This window comes from Poecile atricapillus, chromosome 15 (assembly GCF_030490865.1).
Source record: "Poecile atricapillus isolate bPoeAtr1 chromosome 15, bPoeAtr1.hap1, whole genome shotgun sequence".
NCBI lineage: Eukaryota > Metazoa > Chordata > Aves > Passeriformes > Paridae > Poecile > Poecile atricapillus.
The window spans coordinates 10909284-10936648 of NC_081263.1; the positions used below are offsets into that span (position 1 = coordinate 10909284).

The 27365-nt window shown below is 46.3% G+C and overlaps 1 protein-coding gene across 1 annotated transcript; it reads left to right on the plus strand.

The window, feature by feature from the left end:
* On the plus strand, positions 1 to 24491 carry ARHGAP40 (Rho GTPase activating protein 40). Its single transcript, XM_058851003.1, has 15 exons — positions 1 to 277; positions 8918 to 9120; positions 14092 to 14312; positions 14846 to 14921; positions 15675 to 15826; positions 16430 to 16595; positions 16926 to 17017; positions 17136 to 17213; positions 17483 to 17642; positions 18294 to 18376; positions 19122 to 19328; positions 19582 to 19722; positions 20616 to 20776; positions 21567 to 21622; positions 21955 to 24491. Exons 1-15 carry the CDS (start codon positions 186 to 188, stop codon positions 22059 to 22061), a joined length of 1995 nt encoding a protein of 664 aa, XP_058706986.1. The 5' UTR covers positions 1 to 185; the 3' UTR covers positions 22062 to 24491.
* Positions 24492 to 27365: the final 2874 nt, after the last annotated feature.

The following is a 27365-nucleotide window of genomic DNA, read 5'->3' on the forward strand; positions in this document are numbered from 1 at the left end:
TGGCAGGGGCTGGGTGTCGCTTTCTGTGGCTGCTGGCTGTGTCCTGAGCCCCGGGGCTGGCTGGGCTCGCTGTCCCTGCAGCCGGGGGACACGGGGAGGAGAGGATGCTCCTGCGGCGGACACCTCGCTGGTGACAAGGAGCAGCTCTCGGCTCTCCCAGGACCGTCCCCCTGCTCCCGCTGGCCATGGAGAAGCGCGGCCCGGGTGGCTCCAGGATGGCCAGGGGAGGGATGCTGGCGGCTGGCCGGGCAGCCAGCTGTGCCCAGCTGTTGGGCAGGTACGGAGCGTTCCCGCGGGGCATCCCCGCCGCTCTGCTCCCTGCAGCGGGGGCGAGCCGGCACCTGGGCCAGGGGAGGTGGAGGCAAGGTGAATTTCTAGAGGTGAGCAGGCTGCTGTATGCTCTCGAAATAGTGCTCGGAGCGCCTCGGTCCTGAAATGAAACCTGCGGAAATTCCCTTTATTTTTCCTCATACTGAGCCTGTGAAAATCTCCGTTCTTTTCTCTGTGCTCGGGGTGAGTGCGGCGAGCTGGGGATGTGGGGCTGAAATGTTTCCTTGTGATACGGTGGCGACCTGCCTTGGGCTCTGAGCCCTCCTCTGGGGTTTGTGGATCTATAGCGATGGAAGAACTGCTGATTTATCATGCAGGTACTGCAGGATAGAACTGAAATTTGAACTGCTTTGCTTGACAAACACCATTCTGCTTGTGTGCTTAATGGATATTATATGAGTTAAGAATTCATCTAAGGTGTATTTGCATCAGTTTAGAAGTTTGCATTGACTTTTAGAATGTTTCCTTGCTGTAATGGTCAGAATCTCTTGATTTTGGGTAAATGTGCTGACAGTGATTTTACTTGTAATCACAGCTCACATTTTCATGTGTCTGAGTTCTCAGTCAAATTTGATGAGACTGTGCATTCAAAGCAAGTCAAGAAATCTTTAGAAGAACCCAGGCAAAATTTGAGTTGTGAAAAAAATAAATTAGTAATAATTGTAGGGGGACTGACACAGGAATGATACGGTAAATTACTTCAAAACTACCCACGTGTAAGAGAATGAGATTAAAAGCTCCAGTATTGCAGGCTTTCTTTGATAAAAATCAAAATATTTGTTAACAGCTTAAGGCTTTTGCCAAACGAGTTAGTTGAGTTCCAAGGTCTGTGCTGGTGCCAGAGCACCTTTGTGGTCAGCTCTGAAGAGGTGCTACAGCAGGAACCCCAAACTTGCTCTCCAACTTTGCCCAAAACATTGAACTGCAGCCAAGTGACACTTCCTCACTCAGGACTCACCACAGGTGTGAGGTGGCTGTGTATGTGAACTAAGCCTCTTTCCTAGGATTGACCTAAAACCTGCCTGCACAATGGGGCAAGGCTATGCCAGCCTGCTCTTCTAATTGCTTGACCGTAATCAGCGTTTATTTTAGATCAGCAGCTCTGATGTGCTCCTTGAGGTCCCAGTAAGGTTCCTACTGGCTTGCATGGGGCTGGTGCTGCTGCCATGGCTCCAAAACAACAGTGAGCAAACCACTGCTGAGCCAGATCTGCCTCCCTCCTCCTCTTCCTCTCAGTGCTGTAAAGCTCGTGGGACCTGGGGCGGCTCACGGACAGGGCTGGTGGCCCTGGGCTGGCTGGTGACACTCCAGTTACAGAATTGGTTGTGAATCCCAGCCAAGGGCTTCTCATGGCAGGGAACAGCCGAGCAGCCTGTGTCATGTGTAATAACTCTGCCCTGAGAAATCCACACGAGGAGTTTGAGACTCCTCCCTGTCTTCCTGCATCCCTAAGGCTCTCATGAGTGAAGCATCACTGGATTCCAGCACACCTCTCCACCCCTGCTTCCCTTGTGTTGGTCAGCACGTCACTCTTGTGACCTCTCCAACATCTCTGGGCTGTTCTCATGCAGCTGAGCAACAACTTGCAGTTACTCATTCTGTGCTCTAATGCAGCTACAGTTGGTAGAATGGGCTACAAGAAGAAATAAGGATGAGTTCTATCATCCTGATTTACCCCAAGTTCAGCATTTAAGAAGCTGTAGAACAAGTATTTAGTATGTGTGAACCTGCCTCAGTAGGTTCCAGCCTTTATGTTAATGAATGATCACACAAGAAATAAGTTCACAGCCTTTTTTATGGTGGGTTCAAACATGCTGGCAGCCTTTCCTCTGGAAGCCAAGTGGTCCCTCAGCCCTTGTTCCCCCAGCTGAGTGCCTGAGGTGTGCACAGGCTGAGCATCTCTCCTGAAGTCCCAGCAGTGATGGCAATAAAGTAAAGGTGCCTCAGCCGGTGTAACGGTAGCGTGTTTTGAGGATGTGTTTAGTGACTGGGAGCTATTGACTCATTTGCCTCGGCAAAACCCCTGGCAGTGTGTGCTTGGGGCTGTGACAGCAGAGTCACCAAAGGGCAGTGATTCCCTGGCTGCTGCTTTCCTCGTGGCACTCCTGTGCACAGGCTCAGCCTGGGGCAGCTTCTCCGTGCAGGAGAGAGGAGAGGGTGAGGACAAGATGTGGGAGCTACTGGGCTGTGGGGTTTGTGGCCCCATGCCAGCTGGGCTGTGGGGTTTGTGGCCCCATGCCAGCTGGGCTGTGGGGTTTGTGGCCCCATGCCAGCTGGGCTGAGGGGTTTGGGGTCCTGGTGCCATACTGATAGGTGGAATTGGGATGGCAGTTCCTTGTGGGAACTGGATGGACAAAGCTGCTGATGTGTTTAAATGGATTCAGTGGAGATGGAAATAGGGTTAGGAATGCCACCTTTCAATAATGATTGTCATCTAATCATCCTCTAGATTGGCTTTATCAATTCACAATCACATTAAAGATCCTAGTACTACTAAAGATTTGTTTTGGCCAGGTACCCCTTTCTCCCAGCAGGATTTCCCTTTGGATGAGAGCCCTTTCCTGTTTGGCTTACCCTGCTAATGCAGGGAAAGTGAACAGCAGGCTCATCCACAGTGACCTTACACAAAACCATGCACAGAGAGGATGGCTTGTGTCTTCTGAGGCCAAAACAAATCCTGGTGTGATGGGACAGACACCCAGGTAATAGTCTAAGTTAAACGTGGCTTTGAATATTTTTAATTTGGCTGTATCTGCATGGGGTTATCAATCCTGTTTTTATTCTGCTCTGAGTTTCGGTCACAGATGCCTCTAGGCAGATCTCTAATTAAGGGCAACTTTCCCTATTCCTTATCTTGCTTATTTAGCCTCTTACTAGATGGAGTGGAGACAAATCTATTCCAGATGAAGGCCTGAGACAAGGAAGTAGAGATGGAGCTTTTTTTGCCTTTAAAAGTTTTGATAGAGACACTTATTGTCAGGAAAGCTGCAAACCTGTGCTTTAGTTGAGATCTAAAGCTGTGGTGGAGGTAACAGAACCATAGAATGGTTTGGGTTGGAAGGGACCTTGAAGATCATAAAGTTCCAGACTGATCCATGGGAAGGGCTGCCTGTGATCAGGTCAGGCTGCTCCAGGCCTTGGACATTCCCAGGGATGGCACATCCACAACCTCTCTGGGCACCCTGTGCCAGTGTTTCACCATCCTCTGGGGTTTGTCCAGCACAGGAAATACTGGAGGTGCTAGGCTGAAGCAGTGGGATCCACACAAGCCTCAGGATTCACATCTTTCACTCCCCACAGCCCTGGGCAAAGGATTGCTGTTTGCTTTTTCTGGTGTCACTGGCCATGCCAGGACAGGAGGTGAGGCTGTGCCTTCTCGCTGCTGCACAGAAGGGGGAGAGCTGCAGCTGGTGGGAATTACTGCACACACACAGCACGATCTGGCATGTCCTCTTTATCACTTGCAGAACAGGCTTCTTCAAAACAACCTGAAATGACGCTGCTCCCTGAGCTGCTTGCATAATGGAAGATCTTGATGAGCTGATTGCTGTGTTACTGAAAACAAGCTGTAATCTTATTAGCAAATTGTGGCAGTGACATCTCAGCTATTCTTGCTGCTGCTGTAGAGACAGACCTTCAACTGTGCCATCCCACACGTGAAAAGTCCTTAATAAAATGCCTTAATAGGGACAAAAATGGGGATGGCAGCAGTGCTGGAGAAAATAACCTGGGCTAAAGGCACTGTGACTTCTCACAGGGGATGCTCTTGGTGAAATTACTAAATATGTGAGCAAGTCTCTGGTCAGAGATATGCAGGTGTACATCAACAGTGGCAGACTGCTGCAAAAATTGCTTTAATTCTGTCTCTTTAGCTGCTTTGGTTGAGTTGAGCCAGGGAAAGGAAAGCATGGTAAGAGTCTGTTGGGTAAGTTACTGTTCATTGCCACCACAGTAATTTGATAATTAGCCTGTCTTTGCTTTTATGGTGTGGTCTGAGGAATCTGAACCAGCCATGTGCTTTCCATTTTCTCCTGAGAGTAAGCCTTAGCAGTTCTTTTCCACATGTTGGTGTGGGGAGAAGGGAGGAATTGGTAGTGGTGTTCCTGTACAAAATTTGGGGTATTTTGAGGGTAACTAAGCCAGGCATTAAAGATATGCAGTAGGGCTTTCTTCTGATTTAGACCTTTGGTAGAGAAGTTGTGGAATTTTTGTTCCTGACGCATCTCCTGCATAACTTTGCTGCCTCTGATAGGAGTAGAGTTTTGTGTAGTTTTGTGTGTCTGACTGAAATAGTGATCATGTGTATTTATGTCAAGTTTTGATAATGAGTAGATTGACTTCTCCCATACAGGAACCTGTTTTTATATTTGCATTGATAATTTTGATAGGACGAGGTTTAAACCTTCAATAAGCAAAACAGCTACAGCTATATCTATGTTAAAAAAAATAAATATATATATATATATGTGAATTACCATCTCAGGATTTTCTCAGATTTTCAAATCTGTCTGTTATTCCTGGATGCCTTTATCCCACTACATGATTTTAAACAAGAAAACCTAGTATGTTATGAACTGTGATGTGCTGATCTTTAGGTGACTTTTTTTTTCTCTTCAGAATTAACTACACATTTCATCGTTTAAGTTTAACTGCTTGCTTAGGGTAAGAACCTGGAAACAATGTGAAGAGAGACTGCAGGGACTTTTTAGTTGTTTCTTTCAATGTTTTGCTTTTGTACTCATGACAAAAACTCATGTTTTTGACCTTGAAGTAAATGAAAGCAAGTAAGATGTACGTGGTGTGACATAAATGTGGTTTTGTTCTCTGACTAAGGGTCTTTATCTGTCAAAATACTGCAACCAGTTGATAGACTAATCTCTCTTTTTTTTTTCTTGCAAGATGCTTGTGTTCCATGCTCATGGTCTGGGTTGTTGTGAATGATGTTGTGACTTGGTGTGCTGCTCCAAACCTGCTCTTGAGGCTCCTTCAGACTTTCTGTCTGTTTCTTTGTTCCATGTGTGCCTTTGTGCTTGCTCCAGATCTTTGGAAATATCTTTAAAGAGTGGGTGCTGCTTGTGTGGCAGGACCGCCTTGTCTGCCTGAATTCTTCTGTTCTTGTTGCCTTTTTCCCATCTCACTTTTCTGGAAGCAGTCCTAAAAGAATTCCATTTTCTTGGCTTGCACTTGTTGCCTCCTGGTCTGTTTGAAATGCTTGAGAAGGAACCTTTTTATTTATTCATCTGCTAAGAGGTATTTCAACGAGGGAGGGATGTTGAGCAAGCAGAAAAGAAGCCCAAGCAGCTCCGGTTCCTTTGAGAAGCTCTCTCATGGGAGTGATTCAAGCCTGGAGTGAACATAGCAACAGTGTTTATTGTATTTTGGTATTCAAGAGGGTGAAGAATTACATGAGTGTTTGCAATGTATTTGCAGTGTGTTGACAGTATCTAGGAGCAGATGGGAAGCTACCCTGAAACTGTGTTTTGCAGGGCAGGATCAGTGAGCCCCCAGCACTGAGCCAGGTATGCAGGGCTTCAGGGATCCTCGTGGAGGGGGCATAGAGAAGGAACAATAAGAAAATGAACTCTGTAAGGTCTGTGCCAGCCTAATTTCTCACCACTGTGAAGTCAGGTTTAGACTGAAAGTGCCAGGTGAATCTCGAGCCTTGTTAAAACTGGCTGTGCTTTTAAACAAGAGAAGGCTGGTTTAAGATGCTCAGTCTTTCCACAGAGCCCTTCCAATGTGCCTGTCCTTAACAAGATCTTTCTGCCAGTCTCCTTTCTGTTGGGTTAATTTTTAAAGCTTCATAATCTGATGCTTTTTGTTACGTTGACAGTGCAGTGGAGTGAACTTGATTATTCCACCTACTCTTTGCCCAGTTGCACTGAGCCATTAACATTTTAAGCCAACAATCTCTGCTTTCAATCTCAGCTGTTGCTGTGCTTGCACGTCACAGGTTGCCCTCCAGTTGACTCGGGTATGCAATGAGGAAGAACAATCTTTTAGGTGCACTGAATCTAAAATTAACCTTCCACCTGGGCAGCTGGATCTGCAAAGCACTGTGCACTGAGCTCAAGGGAAAAAAAAAAAAAAAAGCAGCTTAGACCAGAAAATCAAACATTTTCTAAATGTGAAGGGCTGATTTTTATGTTGTCCTGTGAGACAGGAGCAACAGCAGCTCTGGTTTAACACTTGTAGAGCTGGGCTTTGGGTTCTGCTGTCCCTCTGTAGAGCTGCTGTGCAATATCAACATCCTGGGGCTCGGTGAAGCCAGGTTTAGTGCATCAGTAAATGAGCCAGCTGAGGGGAAAAAACTTAGGATGGCTTTTGTTTGACACACAATTAGCTCAGCTGTGGCTTTCCTAGAGCAGGTTTGTAGTGTGACTGGTGGGCTTTTGGTGCTGTGTGTGTGTCACATCTGGGTGCAGCCTGCTGGGGCAGGTTCTGCTGGAGCTGCAAAGATAAATTCCATTTTGGTGTTGATCCCTGGAGATTTCTGGGGTGTTATGAGCCAGCTCCAAACCAAGCTGAACACAAAGGAAAGGAACATTTCAGAGCTGCTTTAACCTGTATAACCTAGATCTCACAGCAATATAGGGCAGTTACTCAAGGCAAGAAGAGTTGTTTTATACCTGTTGAAAGCCTGTAGTAGAGAAATTAGGAGAGCTTGTAATATGGTTCCTGAGTGTTGTGTGCTGGGAGACTTCTTCAGTGCAAGTTTGTCTTCCAGTGCTCCTCACATGGCCAAAACCAACTCCCTCAAAATATTTGAATTCCTTTTTCCACTCCATTTCATGTTGCAAGAGATGAGTTCTGTTGACTGGTTCATAGTAGAATACTGGGAAGGTGTTGAACAGCTTTTTTGATGCTAACAAGGGGTCTTTGTTTAAATCTAATCTCAGGAGATGGTTGTCAGCAAATGTGAGAAAATGGAGAGGAGCACTAAAGATGAGTTAATATGGGGGATGCAATCTAAGTTTTTAAGTATTAATGGGTAAAGAGTTGAAAAGAGTTAAAAATAGAGTTAGTAACTGCAATGGAACTGGGAGAATTTGACACGAAGTATGCTGGTAAAAAAAAATAAATCTTAGATGGACTACTTAAGCGTTCCACCAGGCTGTAAATCTGTATCTTGAGTGTTATTTGGATATCCAGAAATAGGAAAGCAGATCACCTCTGTTCTACTGGGTGGCAGAATAGCTCAAGTCAGTTTTTCACTTTTGTCTTCCTGTAAAACAAACAAACCCCTTTAATTCTAGTTCTAAATGCTGTGGCTGCCTCCAGATGTTCCTGCAGTGATGGTTATTGCTGACCTCCAGAGGAGAGGGGCTGCCTGTGTGTGTTAGAGTGAGGTGTGAGCATGGTGTGCATGCACGTGTGTAAATACAAGTGCAGAATGGCCCACAGCATTTCTCTTAGTTGTTAGATCTTCAAATTTAGCCCTTTACGACTTAAATACTTCTCATAACTGAAGCAAGTTGTGCCAGAACTGCTAATAATGACTTTCTGGAATGAAAGGGGATAAAACTTTCCAGATATTTTGCCATCTATAACTTTTGGCTCCGAGAGCTAAGAGGCTAAATAGCATTTCATGGGTGTTTTGTTGTCATGGTTTTCAAGGTGTGAGACTTAGCCTTGATTTTTTTATTTTTTTTTTAAATGAAACTAGGAAGGAATTTTGGGATGTTTGGTGATCATGGCTGTTCATGGGTGTTTCTCAAACCACCCACAGTTAGTGTTCCACCTCTTTAATTTTTGTATTCATCAGTGGAACCATTGAGGTGTTCTCATAAGTATGTTCCACTTACCCCATTTTTTTTTGTAAGTCTTTGAAAAATATGTATAGCAGGGCTTAAATGGCTTGGAACTTTTTGAAGACAATTATAGCTCATTTTAGGAGAGGCACTGTTTTATGAAGTGATGAGAAGCTCACAGCACAGGGGCTGAAAGCTCAACGAGGCCAGGCTGGGACTTCAGCTGTGCATGAATGAATCAGCAGGGTGGTAAGAAAATTCCATATGCTTGGGTTTCCCAGGACACCTCATGTTGTTTCACAGCTGAAAAATCTGGTCTGGGCAGGAAAAGGGGGTCTCAGCCCCGTGAGTTGTTTGTTGTGTGAGCTGAAGCGCAGGGGATGGAGCTGGGCTGGTTTTTCCATGGGGAACACAAAGCCCAAGGGTTTGGGATGCTGTGGTGGGAGCTGCCAGGCTCCTGTCTGTGCCAGCTCCTGGAGCACACTGAGCCTGGCACATCCTGGGGGGCTGAGGATGCAGAAGGTGCCTGTGCAAACTTGCAGAGAAGCCTTGCAATGAGTGTGGGGTGGTAGTGGTGTGCTGGAGGTCACTGGAGGGACAGCACTGAAAAGGCTCTGTTGATCCTGTGTCCTCTGGCATGTTTGGACAGCAGTTTTCCCCATTCTCCAGGGGATTTAGTCCCAGCCTTGTCTGTACTGCTAAACACTAAGCAAAGGAGGTTCAGCACTTGCCTGTGTTTGGCTTTGCTGCAGTCATTAATCAGTGAGGGCTGGACACCAAGGCCATGGGGAATACGTGGAGCTTAATTTCTCCTTCCTTATCTCTTCCTCTCTCAGCACCAGACATTGCCCTTGGAAAATGAACCAGCTTCCTCCGAAGAGTCCTGTGGCATCCCTGGCGTCAGAGAACACGAATTCCAGGGTAGAGGCCTTGGACAACTTGTCAATGGACAGTTTTTGGCTGGAAGTAGAGAACATTAAACAGAGCACTGAAGCCGAGCAGGAGGAATGCAGCCTTGCAGATGTCAAAACACAGGAGGGTAGGTTGCCAAAAATGTTGGGAGTGAGGAGAGGAATGTGAACATCTGAAACAGAAGATTTGCTTATGCACCTGAACGATTCAGAAGCACATTGGAGTATGGTTAGAATATTATCAGTCAATCAGGGATAGAGATAATATTTTAATTGGGTGGTGGATAATGCCCTGAAGAAGGGGAGGGCTGGCCTGGCCTGGTTTCGGCTTCTGAAGCAAAGCTGACTCCAAAGGTCAGTCCCAGGAACATGTTCAAGGCTCCAGGCTTTTCAAGCAGGCTTTTCAGTGCCAGTTCAGGAGGTGTGTGGCAAACACCCTGTGAGAGCTGGGGCTGTTCTGGAAGCCTCCTTTGTGTGCATGCTTCTGAGATTCATCCTAGTGGCTTTTATGGGAGTTGCTTCTGTGGAAGGCAGACTGTTCCCTCTCTAATTTCCTGTTCAAGAAACCACAATAAACATCCAGAAAGCCTCGAGCCCATCCACATGCAGTTTTTCCTGCATATCCTTTTTTCCTTTCTTTGTAAGAAGTGTGTATGGGCTGTTTCTAATGCTCTTTCTGCAGCACTGATGTTATCCAGTGCTTTGGAATAATTGGAACCTGGGCCAGTTATTCCAAAACTTCTGGAATATGTTTTCATTCTATAGAATCATAGAATGATTTGGGTTGGAAGGGACTTTCACGCTCATTCTGTCCCACCCCCTGCCATGGCAGGGACACCTTCCACTGTCCCAGGCTGCTCCAAGCCCTGTCCAACCTGGCCTTGGGCACTTCCAGGGATCCAGGGGCAGCCACAGCTGCTCTGGGCACCCTGTGCCAGGGCCTGCCCACCCTCACAGTGAAGGATTTCTTCCTGATATCTAACACAACTGTCCCCTCTTCCAGTGTGAGCCCATTTCTCCTTGTGCTGTCACTACAGTCCCTTTAGCCATGGGAGGTACAAACCCCTGGGGTGCTGCAGGGCTGGCAAGCAGTGATAAGCACCCAGTGACCCCCCAGGTGAGGATCACACCTTTCCTGGGTCCCTTCTGAAGAAATGGAAGTGGTTTGCTGTAGATCCCCTCGAACACAGGTCTGCAGCCTGCACAGCTGCTGTGCTGGCTGATGCTGGGAGCGATCTGTGTCCTGGGGAGATGTTTGTGTGGCAGCCCCAGTGCGCTGCTGGGCTTGGGAAGGGCCAGCAGCTCCCGTGGGGGCACAGAGAGGCTCTGGGGAGCAGGGTGGCAATGTCATTGTCCCTGTCTGCCATCGTTGGCAGGACATGGTGAACATGAAGGTCTGCTGTTAATGGATTGTCCCTTTGACACAAGTTGGATTTTTTGGACTGGAAGAGATGCAAAGTGATTCAGAAAACGAGTGCACCAGGAAGGAGACTGGAAGTAGACCATCCCATGAGATCAAAGACTGTCTGGGATATCCTAAAGACTGATATGCTGGAGGCAATTTGATTACTGTGTATAAGCAGGGATACGAGGAAAAGTGTCTTTTAATGCTGTAGATTAATCTAGCAGGAAGGATCTGTGTGTTTAATTGGCCATTGAAACCAGACAGGCTTGAAATGATGCTCCAAGTAGCAAAGCCTTCCCAGCAGCCTGGGGAAGGAGGTGGGGCAGGCTTGGGCTCCTGATGCCTTCTCTGAAGAAGCTTAAGCAAATAAACATTGTGCTGGGAGTGGGGAAGCTTTGGATGATGTGCAGGGTTTGGCTTCCACATCTCTGCAGCTCCTGCTTAGAGCACGGAGGCTGTGGGGCTCCTCAGAGCCAGAGGCACCGCCACCTTTTGCATAAATCTGGGGAACTGAGAATTGGGCAGCTGTGTCTGGAGACAGCATGGCTCAGCCTGGGAGATGGCTGGTGATAACCACGGCACAGGGACGGTGGGGAGGCTGTGTGGAGATAAGGCACTGCAAAAATGCTGACCCAGCTGGGAACACTGGGCTCCTGAGCAAGCCCTGGGTGAAGGCTGGTGTGTGCTGGGGAGCCCTGGCTGAGGGCTGGTGTGTGCTGGTGTCCCCTGGGGAGCCCTGGGTGAGGGCTGGTGTCCCCTGGGTGAGGGCTGGTGTCCCCTGGGGAGCCCTGGGTGAGGGCTGGTGTCCCCTGGGTGAAGGCTGGTGTCCCCTGGGTGAGGGCTGGTGTCCCCTGGCTGAGGGCTGGTGTCCCCTGGTGTCCCCTGGGTGAGGGTTGGTGTCCCCTGGGTGAGGGTTGGTGTCCCCTGGGTGAGGGCTGGTGTCCCCTGGGTGAGGGCTGGTGTCCCCTGGGTGAGGGTTGGTGTCCCCTGGGTGAGGGCTGGTGTGTCTTGGGGAGCCCTGGCTGAGGGCTGGTGTCCCCTGGCTGAGGGCTGGTGTCCCCTGGTGTCCCCTGGGTGAGGGCTGGTGTCCCCTGGGTGAGGGCAGGTGTCCCCTGGGGAGCTGCTGGTGACCTGCTGGCAGTGGGAGGACAGTGTGTAACTGCAGACCTGGGCCAGCTGGAAGCTGCTGAGGGTTCTCGTGGTGTTTGGTGGGAGTAGGAAGCAGCATTTTCCTGAAATGCAGCCTTGTGCTGTCCTTGCTGTCGCTGTTTGCCCAGCTCTGTCCAGAGGCTGACAGCACAGCCAGCTGAGGACACAGGCACTCTGCCACTAAAATACCTGTTTGTGACCTTACAGCACAGAACTGTGGCTGAGAACTGCCTGCAAAGGGCAATTCTTCACCTTCAAACATTACATAGGAAGTCGTGCTTAATGTTTTAGCCTGAAAATGTACGGTGTTGTAGCTGTCCTCTAAATGTTTGGAAAGTGAATATTACAAATGCTGTTTTTGACTAGGTTATGTTTTCAATATATGGAACTTGTGTTCTTTAGTTTTGTGAAATCATTCCTAATTGTGCCCTCTTGAAATGCTTGCTTGGAATTCACAAGGCAAATCTTAGCAGCTCTCCAGGCTTAAACCTGCAGTTTATATTCTGTGGATTTCTGTTCTGACCTGTTTCTCTCCAATTTTTCCCTTTCCCCCAGAAATAGCCCATTTTGGCAGTTTCCTTTTGTGTTTCTGGCAAACATAACTGGGCCAAAATAGTAAACAGAGGGATTACAGTCTGGTGTTTTGGCATCAGGGGGGCAGCAGGCTTGCACGGATGTCCGATGGAGGGGCTGCTGTGTGGTATTGTGTGCAAGATCAGTTTCCTGTTATGACTGGAATTGGCTATTTTCAAAATTTGCAAGCAATACACTTCACTTCCTCTAGTTCCCAAAGGCAAAATAAACCAGAGGCTTTTTGTGTGTTGTTCTGCTGTGAGACCATGGGTGTAGGACAAGAAGGTGTTTGGTGAGGAGCTGTGAGTGGGACCACAGCTGTGCCCAGGGGATGCTGCCACCTGCTCACTTCTGTAAATCAGACATGGGAAAAGACCAAAACTTAGGGCCATGTAGGAAAAACAAACAATTTGCTAGAAGATTCACTTAGGGAAATACTTGACTTCAAGTTCAGCTCTATTTATTGAGGTGTGATGATGAAAAAAGTTCTGTTTCATTTTGTCACCTGAAATCACAAAGGCTGTGCTCTGAAGACTGAGTTTTAATTGTGTCACAACGTGTGTTTGCAAGCTGCATGAACATGAGGTTTCTCCAGAAAAATTAAATTATTTAATCTCTCAAGGAGAGCTGCATGGCTGTTTTTTATGGATGGAGCAATAATAAAACTTGAGCAGCTGTGATAACTGAGGAGGCAGAAGTTTGCAAAGGACAGGAGGAGTGGGAATGAGCTGCTCTGTGCCAATCAGTTGTGATTTTTCTTTTTCCCAGTATAACCTTTGGTAGGGCTGTACTGGAGCTGCCTGCAGTGAATGAATGTGGTAGATGGAATTGAAAAGATAAAGGCTTTGTGGTGTTTGCCGTGTTAAAGTTGAAGTCACCTGTTAAATTGTTTCTTTCATCTTTGAATTTCAAGTAGCTGCCTTGCTCAGGGCACTTTCTCACTTGCCCTTCCTTATGAGTGTATCCCATAAGAAAAAAAAAGTCTTCTGTGTTTGAAGTGCAGCTTTATATGTGTTGAAGAATGAGGTGGATTTGAGCTTGTTTGAGTAATGCTGGTGTACTGTCTCCAGGTTTCTCACACTTCCTTCTGGAACTGGAATGGTCTTTAATTTTAGTGATATTTTGAATAGGCCCAGGCATAAAATGAATGCACAGAGTAAAAATAACGTTTTTGCTTTAGTTGAGTGGATGGATACCAATCCACTTAAAAAATTAAAGAATAGGGATGATGCACATAAAGAGTTCAGCAAGTACATTAAGTAAAATATATTTGAACCTACCAGATCAGGATCTGGACATAAAAAAAAATAAAAATTGTTGATACCTAGGCATGCATATAGGTTAAATAAAATAAAAAACGAAGCAACCAAGTCATTTTGAAAAGTACAAAAGCTGAATGTGCAGTGTTGTTTGCTGTGGCTTCTCACAGACCTTTTGTCTGTTCTCAAAGCTGTTGAAAGATCAGGTGGGAAGCTCTGTCATTCCTTCTGGGGTGGTTGTGTGTGCTGCACAAGCAGCCCATGGAGGGGCAGATTTATCAAGACCTCCTGACTTTACTCCCATACCCTGTCACAATCCTTGCCTACATACCACCCAGAGCCACACTTGGGCCCTCTTCTGCCCAGCTGCTCTGGGAGCCTGTGCTCCTGGCAGTGTCTCTACCTCCACAGCTCTTTTCTCTCATTTTGCTCACCTGGAATGAGCAATAAGAGCTGTGTGAGCAGCTGCACCTGCCCACAGAGCTGTGCGCTCTCCGCTGCCAACCCAAACCCAGCTGGGCACTCGGGATTAGGGCTGAGATTTTTTGAGAACATCCACGGCTTCAGAACAGAGCTGTGGCTCCCTCCCAGTGATGTCCCATTGCCACCCCAGACAGGGAATGGCCCAGGCTCCTGCTTTCCACCTCTGAAGCGTGGCAGGGCCGCAGGCTGCTGCTCTCTACTCACTCTGCCTTCTCGTGCCCCCTTGGCAGAGGGAGAAGCCGAAGCCGAGTGGCTGCAGGACGCGGGGCTGTCCGAGCTCCTGGGGGACGTGGCCTCGGACAAGGACAAGCTGGTGCTGCTGTCCACGCTGACCAGGACCCAGGCAGCGGCCGTGCAGCGCCGGCTGGACACCTACACCCGCTCCCGCCGCAGGAGGAACAAGCACCCCGTGCGCGACGTGCGCGACATCTTCGGCGTGGGCAGCTCCGAGGTTTGCTGGCTTTTTTGGGGTCTCCTGGAAGAGCTTCTTGCCTTGTGGGAGCTGACTTGGCTTTCTGGGTCTAGGGCTCCTGTTATGATTTCATCCCTTGAGCTGAAGGGAAGGTGAGGCTGGAGAAATCCTGGCTGCGGTGTTGAGGAGTTGGTAGAAAACCTGCAGGTCCACAGCCTTCCCAGACTGGAATAACATTCCTGCTGGAATGCTTCTGTCTATCCTGGAATGCTTCCTCGTGGAGCATTGGCATGGTTTGGAGCCCTCTTGTGTTTCCTTTGTTCCAGTGACGTGTTAAATCACCATTAAACAAAACAAGAGAACTTCCCAGATTCAGCTCTGCTAAGCTGGCCTTGTAGAGGTGGAAATCCTGGAGAAAGACTGACACTGCCTTTTTGGGGAGAGGGTTGGCTGCTTTATTTAGATTATTTTTTTTTTCTTGATAAAGAATTCATAACTACTGTCTTTTCAGCTGTTTTCCTGCAGTTCTGCTTTTTTGGTTGTTGCTAAAAAAACTTTCTTTTATTTTTCAGGACAGAGCAGCAGAGAAAGAGGAGTCCAGCCCAGATCCACTGTGGCACAATCTACGGACTTCAAACACCCAGAGAAGTAAGGGGGAGGTTTTTAAATGCAGAGTAGGATCTAAAGGAGGGCTGGAATTGGAAGGAAAGCCACACACATATTTAAGTATACACAGGCTCTGAAACATTAACCTTGTTTGTGTTGGGATGTGGGTTTCTTTACGTGGTTATTCATACCTGTGGATTAATAAACTTTTCTCCAGTGTTGTTAGAAGCTGTGATCAAGCTGATCATTGTAAGCTTTTGATAAAGCAACTGAAAGATGAAAATAAAATCAGTCTAGCAAAGATCATGCAGTGAAACTTTAAATGCCATGAGCAGTTGTGTAAAGAGATGTTAGCCATAGATGTGTCCTTCAATTTAAAGCTGTGGTCTTGTCTTACCTGGTGATTTTAGCCACAATGTTGTGCTTTCACACTGATCACAGAATCATCAAACCTAGCAAAGATCTCTAAAATCACAAGTCCAACCACTAACTCATCACCAGTGTCCTCACCACTAAACCACGTCCCCAGGTGCCACATCTGCACGATTTTTGAGCAGTTCCAGCAGTGACTCCACCGCTTCCCTTGGCAGCCTGTTCCAAAGGGTGACCACCTTTCAGGGCAGGCTCTTGCCCTACTGATCACTCTGTGCTGTGGGGACACTCTTTTCACGTGTTACTGTAGGATTTTTAAAAGCAATGGTACCAAACCTATCTCAAACTGCATTTTTAGCACATTTGCTTTCTAAACTTCACCCTCCTGGCTTGCAGAAATTCAAGACAATTTCTCCTCTGCAGCAGAAACCCAGGATTATTCCTGCACAGTTCGGAACCCTGGGAAAGAGGAGGTGTTCAACATGGATGTTGCCTACTCAGAGCAAGCAGCTGTCCTGCTCAAGGGATCCTTCCTGTCTGAATCCAGGAAGTTAAAGGATGGAAATGCCCTAACTGTAAGCACTGGAGGGATTTTTCTTGTTAGAATTTATTAGTCTTGTCTTGCCAAGGTGGTACAAGACACCAAATCCAATTCACACCTATGGGTTGCAATGGGTCTGTGTTTGGTGGTATTTTGGGGTGTGTTGTGCTGTTATCTTTGCAATGTTGGGCAAGGATAGCCATTGTGTAGTGGAGGATCAAAAGAAATGAGGCTTTTTTATCTGAAACTGCCTCTTTTGACACACATCCATGTTGTTTCCTCTGAAAAGAGGAGAGTAACTAACTACACTTTCTTACTCATAATTTTAAAGTTTTCTCCTCTCTGCAAATGAACGAGGCTGCTTCCAAAGTTCAAGTAGATTAGGGTGGGTATCAGGCTGCCTTTAAATTAGAAAAACTGGCATCTCCAGTAGGATTAAAGAGCAATATTGAAAAGGAAAAATATTTATTCAGCTGGTGGTTGAGTAGGAGTAGTTTTGGGCATGTGTCTGGTCTTGAACACATCAGGAAGAGCAGATGCCTGGTTATGATAAAAAATAAAACTACAGCAAAAGTTGTTCACTAGCAGGATTAATAGTGATAACTTGAGCTGAACCTTTTGTGTTTATTTCCTTTAGAGATTTAAAATCCCAAAGGGCAGACTAGGAGTGACCAGGATTGGAGATCTGTCAGCTCAGGACATGAAGAAGATCCCCACACTAGCCCTCATTGAACTTACAGCTCTCTGTGATATCCTGGGCTTTGAGCTGAAGAGAAACAAAGCAGCAAAATTGAAAACAACAGGTTAGTTGTACTCTTTTTTGTGCCTTTTTTTTACACTCATCTTCTCATCATACACTCATCAATTGTGTTTCAAATGTTAGAACAGAGGGTTTTTGATAAGAAACCTTGTGGCAGATGTGTTTTCCTTGGATTTCTTCTGGAAGTCAGTGGATCATGACATCAAGAATTACCACCACATTTATGTCTGGCTGCAATTGTCCTGTTCAACTATTCCTCTCTTTCTGCAGTTTCTGTGTTTACAAAAGTACCATCTTAGTCTGCAGTGGGGGATATTTCCCTTACACCTCCATCAGAGCTGATACAGACTTGGAAATGTTGTTTTTATTGTAGAGAAAAGACTCTTTGGAGTTCCACTCAACACCCTGCTGGAAAATGACCAAAAGCTGCTGCCCAACACCAAGGTCCCTCTGCTACTCCAGGCAGTAAGTTCTCTGCTGGTTTCATTCACACTTCAGGTCCTCAGAGCCAGGAATCTGTGATGAGGATGGGCTGACTCCTCATCCTCTGTGCCTAAGAGCTTTCTGTTTTGTCTTTTTACAGCTGCTGTCCTGCCTGGAGAAGAGAGGACTTGAAACAGAGGGCATCCTGAGAGTTTCTGGGTCCCAGACCAGAATTAAGGTATGAGCTCGAGCATTGTTTGGATTATTTGCATATCAGGGGTGATAAGGAAGCATTTGCCGAAGCAAGTGTTTGAATGACCTGAATTATCTCGTCCCCTTCCCAGTACAACCAGAACTGGGAACCAGAAACATCCATTGCTGGGAAATACTGGAGTGTGTGCTCAGGCTCTCTGCACCGTTTTCACTTCATGCTGTCCCAGTGCTCAGCTATAAAATTTCTCTTACATTTGCTTATTAAGGCACGTGATAAATTCCATCTTTTCCTAGAGCCTGGAGCAGAAGCTGGAAAGGGACTTCTACAGTGGTCTGTTCTGCTGGGATGAGGTTCACCAGAACGATGTGTCCGGGCTGCTGAAGAGATTCATCCGCGAGCTGCCGGCCCCGCTGCTGACAGCAGAGTACCTGCCTGCCTTTGCTGCTGTGCAGAGTGAGTGCCTGCTCTCACCAGCACCACCTGCCTTTGTGCAAAGCCCCACTGGCCCTGGGCTCTCCTGCTGGCTGTGCTGGGAGCCTGTGGATGCCCTGGGAGCACAGCACAGCCGGGGGCTGCGGTCACCGGTGCTTGGCTGGATGTGAAATGTGCAGCAGCGCTGTCCTGGGGTCTGCAGGGATGTGTCACTTGAGCCTGCAAGCTTGCTGCCATCATTTAGGACAAACTGATCAGTAATGACACAGACTGAGCTGTGGGAACTGGCCAGGGCACACAGTCTGCAGGTAATGTGCTGTTGTGCACGCACATTTCTTTGAGGTTGGTGCTTCAGTAGGTAGTTTGGATATGCTGAGTGCATGAGTTCTTTGTTCAAGAAATGGGGAATTATTGGTTCTTTTGCTGCTCTTCAAGGGCATCAGGGCTGCTGGTTGATTGTGTGCTCTAAAGGAAATGAGTCAGTCTTCTAAAGCATGGGTAGTTCCCTTCATAAGGACAATATGAGTTTGATTTCCTTCTGTGAAACAAGGTCTCAAATTTGAGATGACCAGCAATTCAATAAGTAATTGTCTCATTCCTTGGAGGATTCCTGTGCTCACAAAGAAGGGTCAGAAACCTGACTTCTCTGTCCTGTTGTCACTCTCCTTCTAGACATTCCAGACCTAAAGCAAAGATTGCAAGCTCTAAACCTCCTGATCCTGATTCTGCCGGAGTCCAACAGAAACACTCTGAAGGTAACTGCTTGCTTTTGATTTAGCTGGTAAAACCTAGAATCACAGAATTGTTTAGATTGGGAAAAAAAACTCATAAAATCATTGAATCCAGCCATTTTCCCAGCACTTCCAAGGCCACCACTAAGCCATATCCCCAAGTGCCACAGCTACATGGCTTTTAAGTAGACACCACCTCTGCCTTTCTGTGCTTTATAAGAGTTGTGGTGGTTGTTGCTGCCTTTTTTTTTTCCTCCTGAGTAGTTCAGCTCCCAGGTATTAAAGGTAAGGCTGACTTAGCACCCTGCACACTTCATTTAGAGCACTGGAATGTATAATTCAGTCAAAGATGATCTGTCATGGCTCTGGTGGAGGTGTGAGGTGAAAGAGAAAATCCAAAAGGGTTTATTTTTCCACATCTGGGAATGGCTTTGAGGGGACACTGAAGGAAAGGAGGAATTCATCTTTGGATTCAGAAGCTTTTACAGCTAGACTTGGTAAATTACCACCTGCAAAGGAGTAAAAACTCACCTGTTTCCCACAGACTGCTTTTCCTGATTTATGAGTACTGGATAGACCTCTCTTGGTGTGTTATTTGTTGCCATGCTAGTATTAGAAATTGGTCACTCTGCTTCCTGACTGGAGAAATGGGATTTACTGATCTGTATCAAGAAAAAGTGCTAATTAATGATCTCTCCAGCAATTGCCACGGTAGCTTTTTGAGCATCACTAGTAATGGACGGGCTTATGTCTCTTTCCCTCTTCTCAGGCCCTTCTTGAATTTCTCAGCAAGGTGGTTGCCAGGGAAAACAACAACAAAATGAACCTCTGGAACGTTTCCACAGTCATGGCCCCGAACCTCTTCATGCACAAGGGGCTGCCAAACAAGATCCCCGAGGGGAAGGAGAAGCAGCTGGCGGAGGGGGCGGCTGACGTGGTGCGGATGATGATCCATTACCAGGATCTGCTCTGGACAGTGAGTTCCACAGGAATTATGTGCTTGGTGTCTTGGACTTGGTAGAGCTGGGATAGGGAAGGGATAGCCTTGGAAATTTCAGAGGAATTAAAGAGCTGTGAGCAAAACCTCTGGCTGAATTCCTGTCTACCTGTCCTCAAGGGTCACAGATATTTTTGTCTATTTAAGGAGCTGAAGTGATGGTCAGGTTCCTAAATAACATCCTTATCTCTGCTTGATTTAATTCCTGTTTTCACCCTTTCCCCCTGCCCAGGTCTCCTCTTTCCTGGTAGCTCAAGTGAGAAAGCTGAACGAGAGCAGCAGCAAAAGGTACCAGTTCTGTGACAAGAGAATTAAACATTTGTTACGGAAGATTCACACTGATAAAGACAAGGTGGAAAAGAACCAGGGAGAGGTGAGTTGGGGCTTGGGAAAAAAACCCAAACCCCTTTGTGGCAGTGTCAGATGTTTGCCTGAGACCTCAGAAAGATAAAAGTGGTGATACCCTTGAAAAGAGCGAGAGGGACATAATAAAGCAGAATAATAAGGAACACTTTCCCAGATGCTTTTGGCCAGGTTGTGGTAAAAACTGATCTCAACAGCAGGAGCACTAAATACATTTCAGGCTACAAAACACTTGGTTAAAAGAAGGAAGTGATTAGGAGCAGAAATTTTGTTTTTCCCCATGTGAAGAGCAGAATTCTTATGGCTCTGAATGTCCCATGTGTGGGCACAGATATGTCTGCTGTGATATAGGCAGACTTATTTTCATTTTTTAAAGCATAAATTCAGGCTATTGCCTAATTTTCTTTTTGTTCCATAATGTCTGTTAAGATGGCACATCACCTGGTGCTTCCTTTCTTTGGAAGGGACCTTTCTGCAATTCAGTAGCCTGCAACCAGATCTCTAAATTCCTTCCCAAACAATTTAAACGTATTTCAGAGGAGTCATTCACTCTTGTGCAAAACAGCCTGTCAGAATTTCTTCTGGCAAATCCTGTTTTCCTCCGAGCTCCTGTCAGTGCTGTGTTTGAACAGCAGAGAGCACCAGCACACACTGATGGAGAGCACAGGGCTCCTCTCGTGGCCTCAGCACCAGAACATTGATGATTTATTCATTATGCTCACCTTGGTGCTTCCATAAGCTTTCAACCTGTACTGTGTGTGTAAGAAACAAGCCTGAATTCTCTGAACAGCTGTCTGGACAGGTATAATTCTTCACACTCTCCAATCTGTTTTGAAAATTAAACTCTCACCAGTTTAAAACATTTTCTTTAAGCACTTTTGTCTTTTTGCCTGCCTTGTTCAGCCTTCCAAGATTGTGAAAGTCCACGCATCACTCCTCCTGAAGGACTCTCTGGAGGTGCACTTGAACAATGCAACCAGGGTTGCTGATGTCTTGAGGCAGTTTCAGAAGAACCTGTGCCAGAATGGCTGGAATATTGTTAACACTGTCAACCTCCTCAAGTGGTAAATGGCTTTTTCTCTGCTTAAAAAAAGAAAAGAAAAAACCTAAGTGGTCTAGCTGCTGGCTTCTGTCTTGGGGTAGAGGTGAGGCAGAAGCAGAGCGAGTCATGAGGAGAGATTGTTCTCTGCTCCAAGCTCAGGAAATGGTGCTGGGGAAGGCAAATTTTAGCTCACTGAGTGATTCCACCCAGTGCTGAGGCTGTCAGGAGGTCAGTGGTCCCCTCTGGGCTGCTGGGCACCACGTGAGCTCCAGAATCCTTGCTGAAGGGAAGGGAAAGAGCAGCAACATTGACCCTGATGAGCAAACCCCTTCCAGCTCTCCTGTATCATTTGCCTGGAGTAGTAATTCCAGTGTGTTTATGTTAATGTAGGGATTTCCTAAAATAAACTCTGCAATTCCCTCCTGTGCTCCTGTGGCAAATTGCTGAACTAACCCAAGAAAGGAGCAGAGGAGTTCCTGCCCCTCTCTGCCACAGCTCCTGCAGACTGTGTTTAGTAGGTGATGTGGCAGTGCCTCTCCTGTGTCCCAGGAGGTTTCCAGACAAGGAGGGTGGAAGGGCAGTTCTGGGTGTGGGTCAGCTGCTGTCTCACCAACAGCTTGCCTTGTTTTATTTTTTTTCCCCATTTTGGGTGTCCTGCACTGTGCAGGAGGATGAGCAAGGTCTGTGTACCATGGTCTCTTTGCTCTTTGCTGGCCTCTGAACCACGAACAATCCTTTTGGAAGGAATGGTACTAAACTGCCTAACCTGTCTTTGCAGAGGTTTAACCTTCAGTGTGCTTTTCTTTCTGCAGTAACAACTCCATGGAGTGCACAAACTTGCTCCTGTATGAAGTGGGAGGCAATATTGGTAAGTACAAATGGTAGCTGAGAATAAGGACTCTGATAAGCTTCTTTGAGGAGTTAGTTAAAAATCTTCTCTGGGCAACTGTGCTGTTGCCTCACCACCCCAAAACTGAAGAATTTCTTCCTAATATTGAATGTACATCTACCCTCTTCCCTCTCAGAGCCATTACCTCAGATTTGTGGAAATGCTCCTGAAAGGTTATAATATTGCAATGAATGTGAACAAATTCTAGTTTTCAGATGGGGGCAAAAAAAACCCAAAAAACAAATCTAGCAGCTAAAGGACTCAGAATGTTTAAAAATGTGGGTTTTCTTTTTAATGTCTTGTTTTAACAGGTGAACATTGCCTGGACCCAGACACTTACCTCTTGGACTTGTACCACATCAACCCCCATGCTGAGTGGATAATTAAGCAAAACCCATCTTATCCTCGGATGTTCTAAGAAAAACATGAGCAAAGCAAAGCACTTTGCTGCAGTTTTTGGAAGGTGTGGAAATAGAGACTTTCCTGTTGCAGTGTCAGAGCAGACACAGCTTGTTTCTAGGAAGGAAAAGCACCTTTATTAACTGCTTCTGTGGCAGCTGGCAGTGAGAGCACAGTGGCCTCTGTGCTAACAGGGGTGTTGGAAACGAGCAGCAATTATCATTGTGTAGCAGAGTTTGCAGGGGGAGTGACTGTTCCTAAACAAAACATCCCCCTAAACAAAGCCTGAAGGCAAAGCTGCAGTGGTTGTGCAGCAAAGATGGAACAGAAGAAGAAAAAGATGATCTTGAATATGGTGGAAGGCATTTGTGTATTCTGGATTTGCTCTTCCTTTTGGAGGAGAGACAGTCAAATGCTGCAGTGGTACTAAGGGCATCCCTTGGGTAAGGTCCATGGCTGCCTGTGGCACATCAGCAGAAAAGTTAATGATCCTGGGCTTCACTGTCAAGCTCCTGTTATGCTCTTTGAAGAATGAAAAAGGATGTTTCCAAAAAGGCCAGATGGGATGTGACACCAACACATCGTGTATTTCATGACTGCAGTTAAATACATTTATGAAATACAAGAAAATAACTTTCCTCGAAAAAAGGGGTGGAAAATACAGCAGCCTTTCAGATGTGCAGTGTGGCAGGAGAGAGATGCCTGTACCACACATCTCTGCTGGTAATGCAAACCCAAATTGCCACCAACAAGGGTAAAACAAGCATTTATTTTTATGGACAACCTATGTATCAACAGACAACGGGGGAAATACCCTGAAGTTAATGTGAGGTTGGAATCTGAGCTGGCCACGTGAACTGAACTTCCTTGTGGAATATTCTGAGTGAATGTGTTTGTTCAACAGCTGACAAACCTCCCCTGAGATGGGAGATAGCTGAACTGAGCTGAGCCCTCGCTGCTCTGGCTGCACATTTCCATCACACTCAGCACAGTTATCCCTGTGGGCTGGACAGCTGAGGGTAGAGCAGAGCACTCACACCTTGCTGCTGCATCATCATCACCATCATCATCCAACCTCGGCTCCAAGAGGAGTGTGCCTGTGAAGAGCAGTGCAGAGGTGTTGCTCTCCTTCGTGGTGATGCTGAAATACCTCACGTGAGGGACCCCACTGTGCAGTGTGAGGGGTCAAACCCTCAGCCTGCCTGGAAATCTGGATGTCTTTCTCTAAATACTGTTTTTGAACGTGGCTGGATATTTACTCACGTGGCAGAAGCAGGGCTGCCCTGCAAGTGTATACTCAAAGTATTTCATTTGCCAAATCCCAGCTGCACTAGTGGCAATCTCCAGTATTATTTCTTTTGTTAGAGGAGTTTGTTTCCATTGCAATCTGAATTTTGATTCCTCTCCTTTTTTTTCCCCAGGATGAAATGTAGCTTTCTCTATTCATTATCTCAAACTCCTAGATTCTGTATTAAAGGTGCTTCACTCTGTGATTATTCTGTCCCTGTGGTTAATTCCTCTTGGTGGTTAAGATCCTTGAGGAACAGGTGAGCCACAGTCCATATCCTTTCCATCTTTTTGTGAATTCTGTGTGAGTGGTGCAGATATCTTAAAATTATTCATATATTAGAGAGTCTGTGTATATTTTTTTTTGGTTGAGATGATGCAGATGCATTGACTGGTTGGATCACCTTCATAGATGTCGTCTTAAGAACCTGTAATAGAAAATCCCAACCCTGACCCTGGTGTCAACAACTCTCAAGGTGCCTCTTTTATAGGGCTTAAATTGTGCCTGAAAGAGCTTGATTCTTTTCCTTGAGAATGGGTGATTTTTTTCCCTCTGGAAAGATCAAGCTGCTTTAAACTGGGGCTTTAAAAACCAAAGGTACCTATTCAATATTCCTTCTGCAATTCTTTGTGGCAGTGATGGAGTCAAGATGGCAAAGAAATACCAGAGCTGTGACACCCTGAGAAATATCCAGCTCATAAAGGTATCACTGAGCTCAGAGATCCATTGCAGTCTGAATTGCACTCTGCAAATCACACAGTGCTGCATTTTCCCACCCTTCCTACACTGGTTTACAAAATATTCTGTCCACATGCAGTGAGGGGTCAGGAGGGCATCACTGCTGCTGTGGACTACAGGTGAGTGGGGTTTTTTGAACACCAAACAATTTGAATCAATGCTGTGAAAAACAAGGTTAATGAGAGATTCTCATGAGACAGACATCAGGTTTAAATATTAAAAGAAATGTAAAAAAAAAAAAAAACAAAAAAAAACTGAAACAACTTTTTCAAGATGATGGATATGCTTTTCAATTTTTTTTCCTATCTTTGTATGAAAAAAATTTTTCAGTCAGTGATGTGCAACCCACTCCTGAAAGATGGCTTTCAATACCTTTAATTTTTTATGAATTTTTAATTCTGTATTTAAATTTCATTTATTCAGTGAAACAATAAAAATGCAGTAAAATCTCTTGGCTCCATTTTCATTAGTGCTTGGGAACAAGTTAAATGGCACCACACCTGTGAGTGCAGGAGGATTTGACCCATGCCTGAAGAGGGTCTGAGTGAGCTGGGCACGAGTTTTGTGTTACAGCTTCAGGAGCAGTTCCTCTGTGGCTGATCCTGTGGGGCTGCTGCAGAAGGATGGTCCAGGAGGAGGAAGAGGAGGTTGGTGTTGGGTGCCAAAAGGCCAGAGAAAGAAGAGCTGAAGGTGAGCACCATGAGTGACTTCTGAAGGAAGAGGAGCAGTTGTTGAAGATTTAAGCTTGAGGAAATGTGTCCATATCCCACGAGAAATCCCCTTCCCACCCCCTCAGCTGAGCTGTGCTCAGGGACTTGGGTGCTGGACCAGTCACACCAGCCAAGAATAACAGGAATCCAGCCTGGATCTTTGCTGAAATCACAGCTAATAGTGCCCAAAAGTGATGAGATGTGGCATAAATCTGCTATGAACTGTTTAAAACCAGTGCAGCAGCCTGTCCAGCAGTGCTGCTGGAAAAGCAGGGCTTGCTCTCCTACCCAGACACAAAAAGAAAGGGGGAGGAGGATCCAAGAGGCTTCAAAAAGCTTCCAGAGCAATTATCTGAGGAAAACACCAGTTTATCAAACTGATTCCAGCCATTCATCTTCAGTAGTATCAAAGTGCTAATCTCTCCCATCCCCAAGGGCTTTTGTGACTGATCATTACACAGCTCTCCCCCACACAGAACAGGAGCCCAGGATTTATTCTGAATGCAATGTATGTAGTGCTGAGATAAGGGACAGGGCATAAAAGAATCTTGCAAATGCTGGTTAAATGTAGTTGTAGATGAAGTGGAACTGAAATATCAAAATAATAATAATTTTTAAAATGTTGTTTCCCTTGGGAAAAAGTATTTGCAAAAATACAGTCTCTTCACAGGAACAAGTGGAGCTTCAGCTCTTGGAGGAAAATGCCACAAGTAAATGCATTTCCTGGAGCAAAGTAAGTGACAGTAACTATTGCAAATAAAATAAAACTGCATTTGATTAAATCTATTTCTTTATCCCCATGCACTCGCCAGTGCTGAAAATAAGACAAATGACACCTGTGGTTTTGCATGCTGAGAGGATGGAACCTTAAAGTTCTCGCCAAATCCTGTTTGTGCATGAAGGCTGCACATATCTTCCCCTTGTGGGGGGAGAAAAAGAGGCTGAAATTCAATGTTTTAAGTCACTGGAAAAGAAAAAGTGTAGCTGCACTGACTGACCAGCTGGGAAAAGGCCTGTGTTTCTCTAGTCCCTCCAATCTCAGGTCTGTATGGGTTTTTTTGTTGTTTGTGGTGGCAGACACCCTTTTTCAGAGCAGCTTTGTGTTGTTTGTCCTCCCCCAGGACAGTGAGGAGTGGTGACCTCCCCTGCCCAAGTCCTTCCCCCCAGCACCTGGACCTGCAGGATCCCCCAAGCTCAGGGGTTGAAACCTTTCCCTCCACACTAAGCTCTGTTCTCCAGCCCTGCCCAGGGGCTGAGCCCAAGAATGGGAGTGGAGGAAGGTATTTCTTTTCTCTTTAGTCCTTGGAAGGGAATTGGAAGTGGTGATGTTTTCATCTCTGTCCACCTTGGCTGTCTGCACTTTTCTAGGTGCTGCAGGGGTAATTACCGGGGGGATAAAACAGGAAAAGAGGAAGAAACCCAACAGAAATGGAGGGTGTGGTGGTACCTCTGTGGGTTTGGTGTCACTTTGTCTGTTTTTCAGGGTTTGGAAGAGACACAGGACTTCTGTTGCACTCTCCTCACTGATCCCAAACCTTGCTCTTGGTAGGCTGGAGTAGAAACCTGCTTCAGAAGTTCCATATCCCAGAATGAAGATGAGGACAAAAGATTGTTTTTCTGTTGCTTTCAGCTTTTGCCAACATGTTCTTTCTGAGCTGGAAGGGTGAGGTGAGCCCTCAATACTGAATAAACTTCTTATTTATCCACGGATGTGGATGGAAACTCCAAGCTGAGCACGGACTGCTTGTGCCTTGTACTGAAACTTAATCTTTTAAGCTTTACCCACAATTTTAAGACTCCCAAGGAGTGTGGTTATCTATAACCTGCTGGTGTTACCTCCCACCTCAGCTTTCTGCATGTGCCCAGTCAGTGCAGGAGGAAAGAGCCACCCTTGCCTGCCCTGATGACTCTGGTTAAGCCTTCTCCGGACACAAGCACAGCCACAAAGTGGAATAATTGCCTTTTACTCATAACAAACTGGCAGAGCTGTCTCAGGGTTTCAAGAGAGACGATTAAAGATTTTACATTGTTTTCTTCCAAAGGAGAAATAGACCTGGGGGTTCCCTAATAGTCCTCCTGATTCTGCACCACCCTCTCAGAGCATCTTGTTGTGGGTTGCATTTATTATGAGCCACTTATTATCCCTAATTATTGAGCAGGGGGTAGGGCTCTCGGAGTTGTGGCTTGATGAACACTCAGCTGTCTCTATTTAAGATAAAATTACTGTAATTAACAAATCGATCAACCCTACTTTCGCTTTGCCTGCCTGGGACAGAACAAATGGGCTAAATGAGACCTATTCAGCACAAAAGTAGAGAAAGGGGTTCACAGACCTCAGGATACACAGGCTCGGAGCTTTTTTGTTACACACTGCTTTTAATGGTAATGTCACATAATTGCCTCTTGTTAGGCAATTTTGCCTCCAAAAAGAAGCACCCACGCTGCACTTTCCCCAGCTCAGCCCAGCAAGGCAGAGTCAGCGGGTGAGCAGCCAGGTGGGCTGTTTGCTTAAAACCTCCCCCTCCAGCAGGGCTGGGTTGGATTCCCTGGGTGCTGTGCTTCCCTTGGGACTCCTGCCAGGCTGTTT

What these genes read in the sequence shown, in the direction of transcription:
- ARHGAP40 (XM_058851003.1), top strand. Translation starts at nt 186, where the DNA reads ATGGAGAAGCGCGGCCCGGGTGGCTCCAGGATGGCCAGGGGAGGGATG. An exon ending in GACTTCAAACACCCAGAGAA is followed by an intron (nt 14,922 to 15,674) that starts GTAAGGGGGAGG and finishes TCTCCTCTGCAG; the next exon opens with CAGAAACCCAGGATTATTCC. An exon ending in ACCAGGATCTGCTCTGGACA is followed by an intron (nt 19,329 to 19,581) that starts GTGAGTTCCACA and finishes CCCCCTGCCCAG; the next exon opens with GTCTCCTCTTTCCTGGTAGC.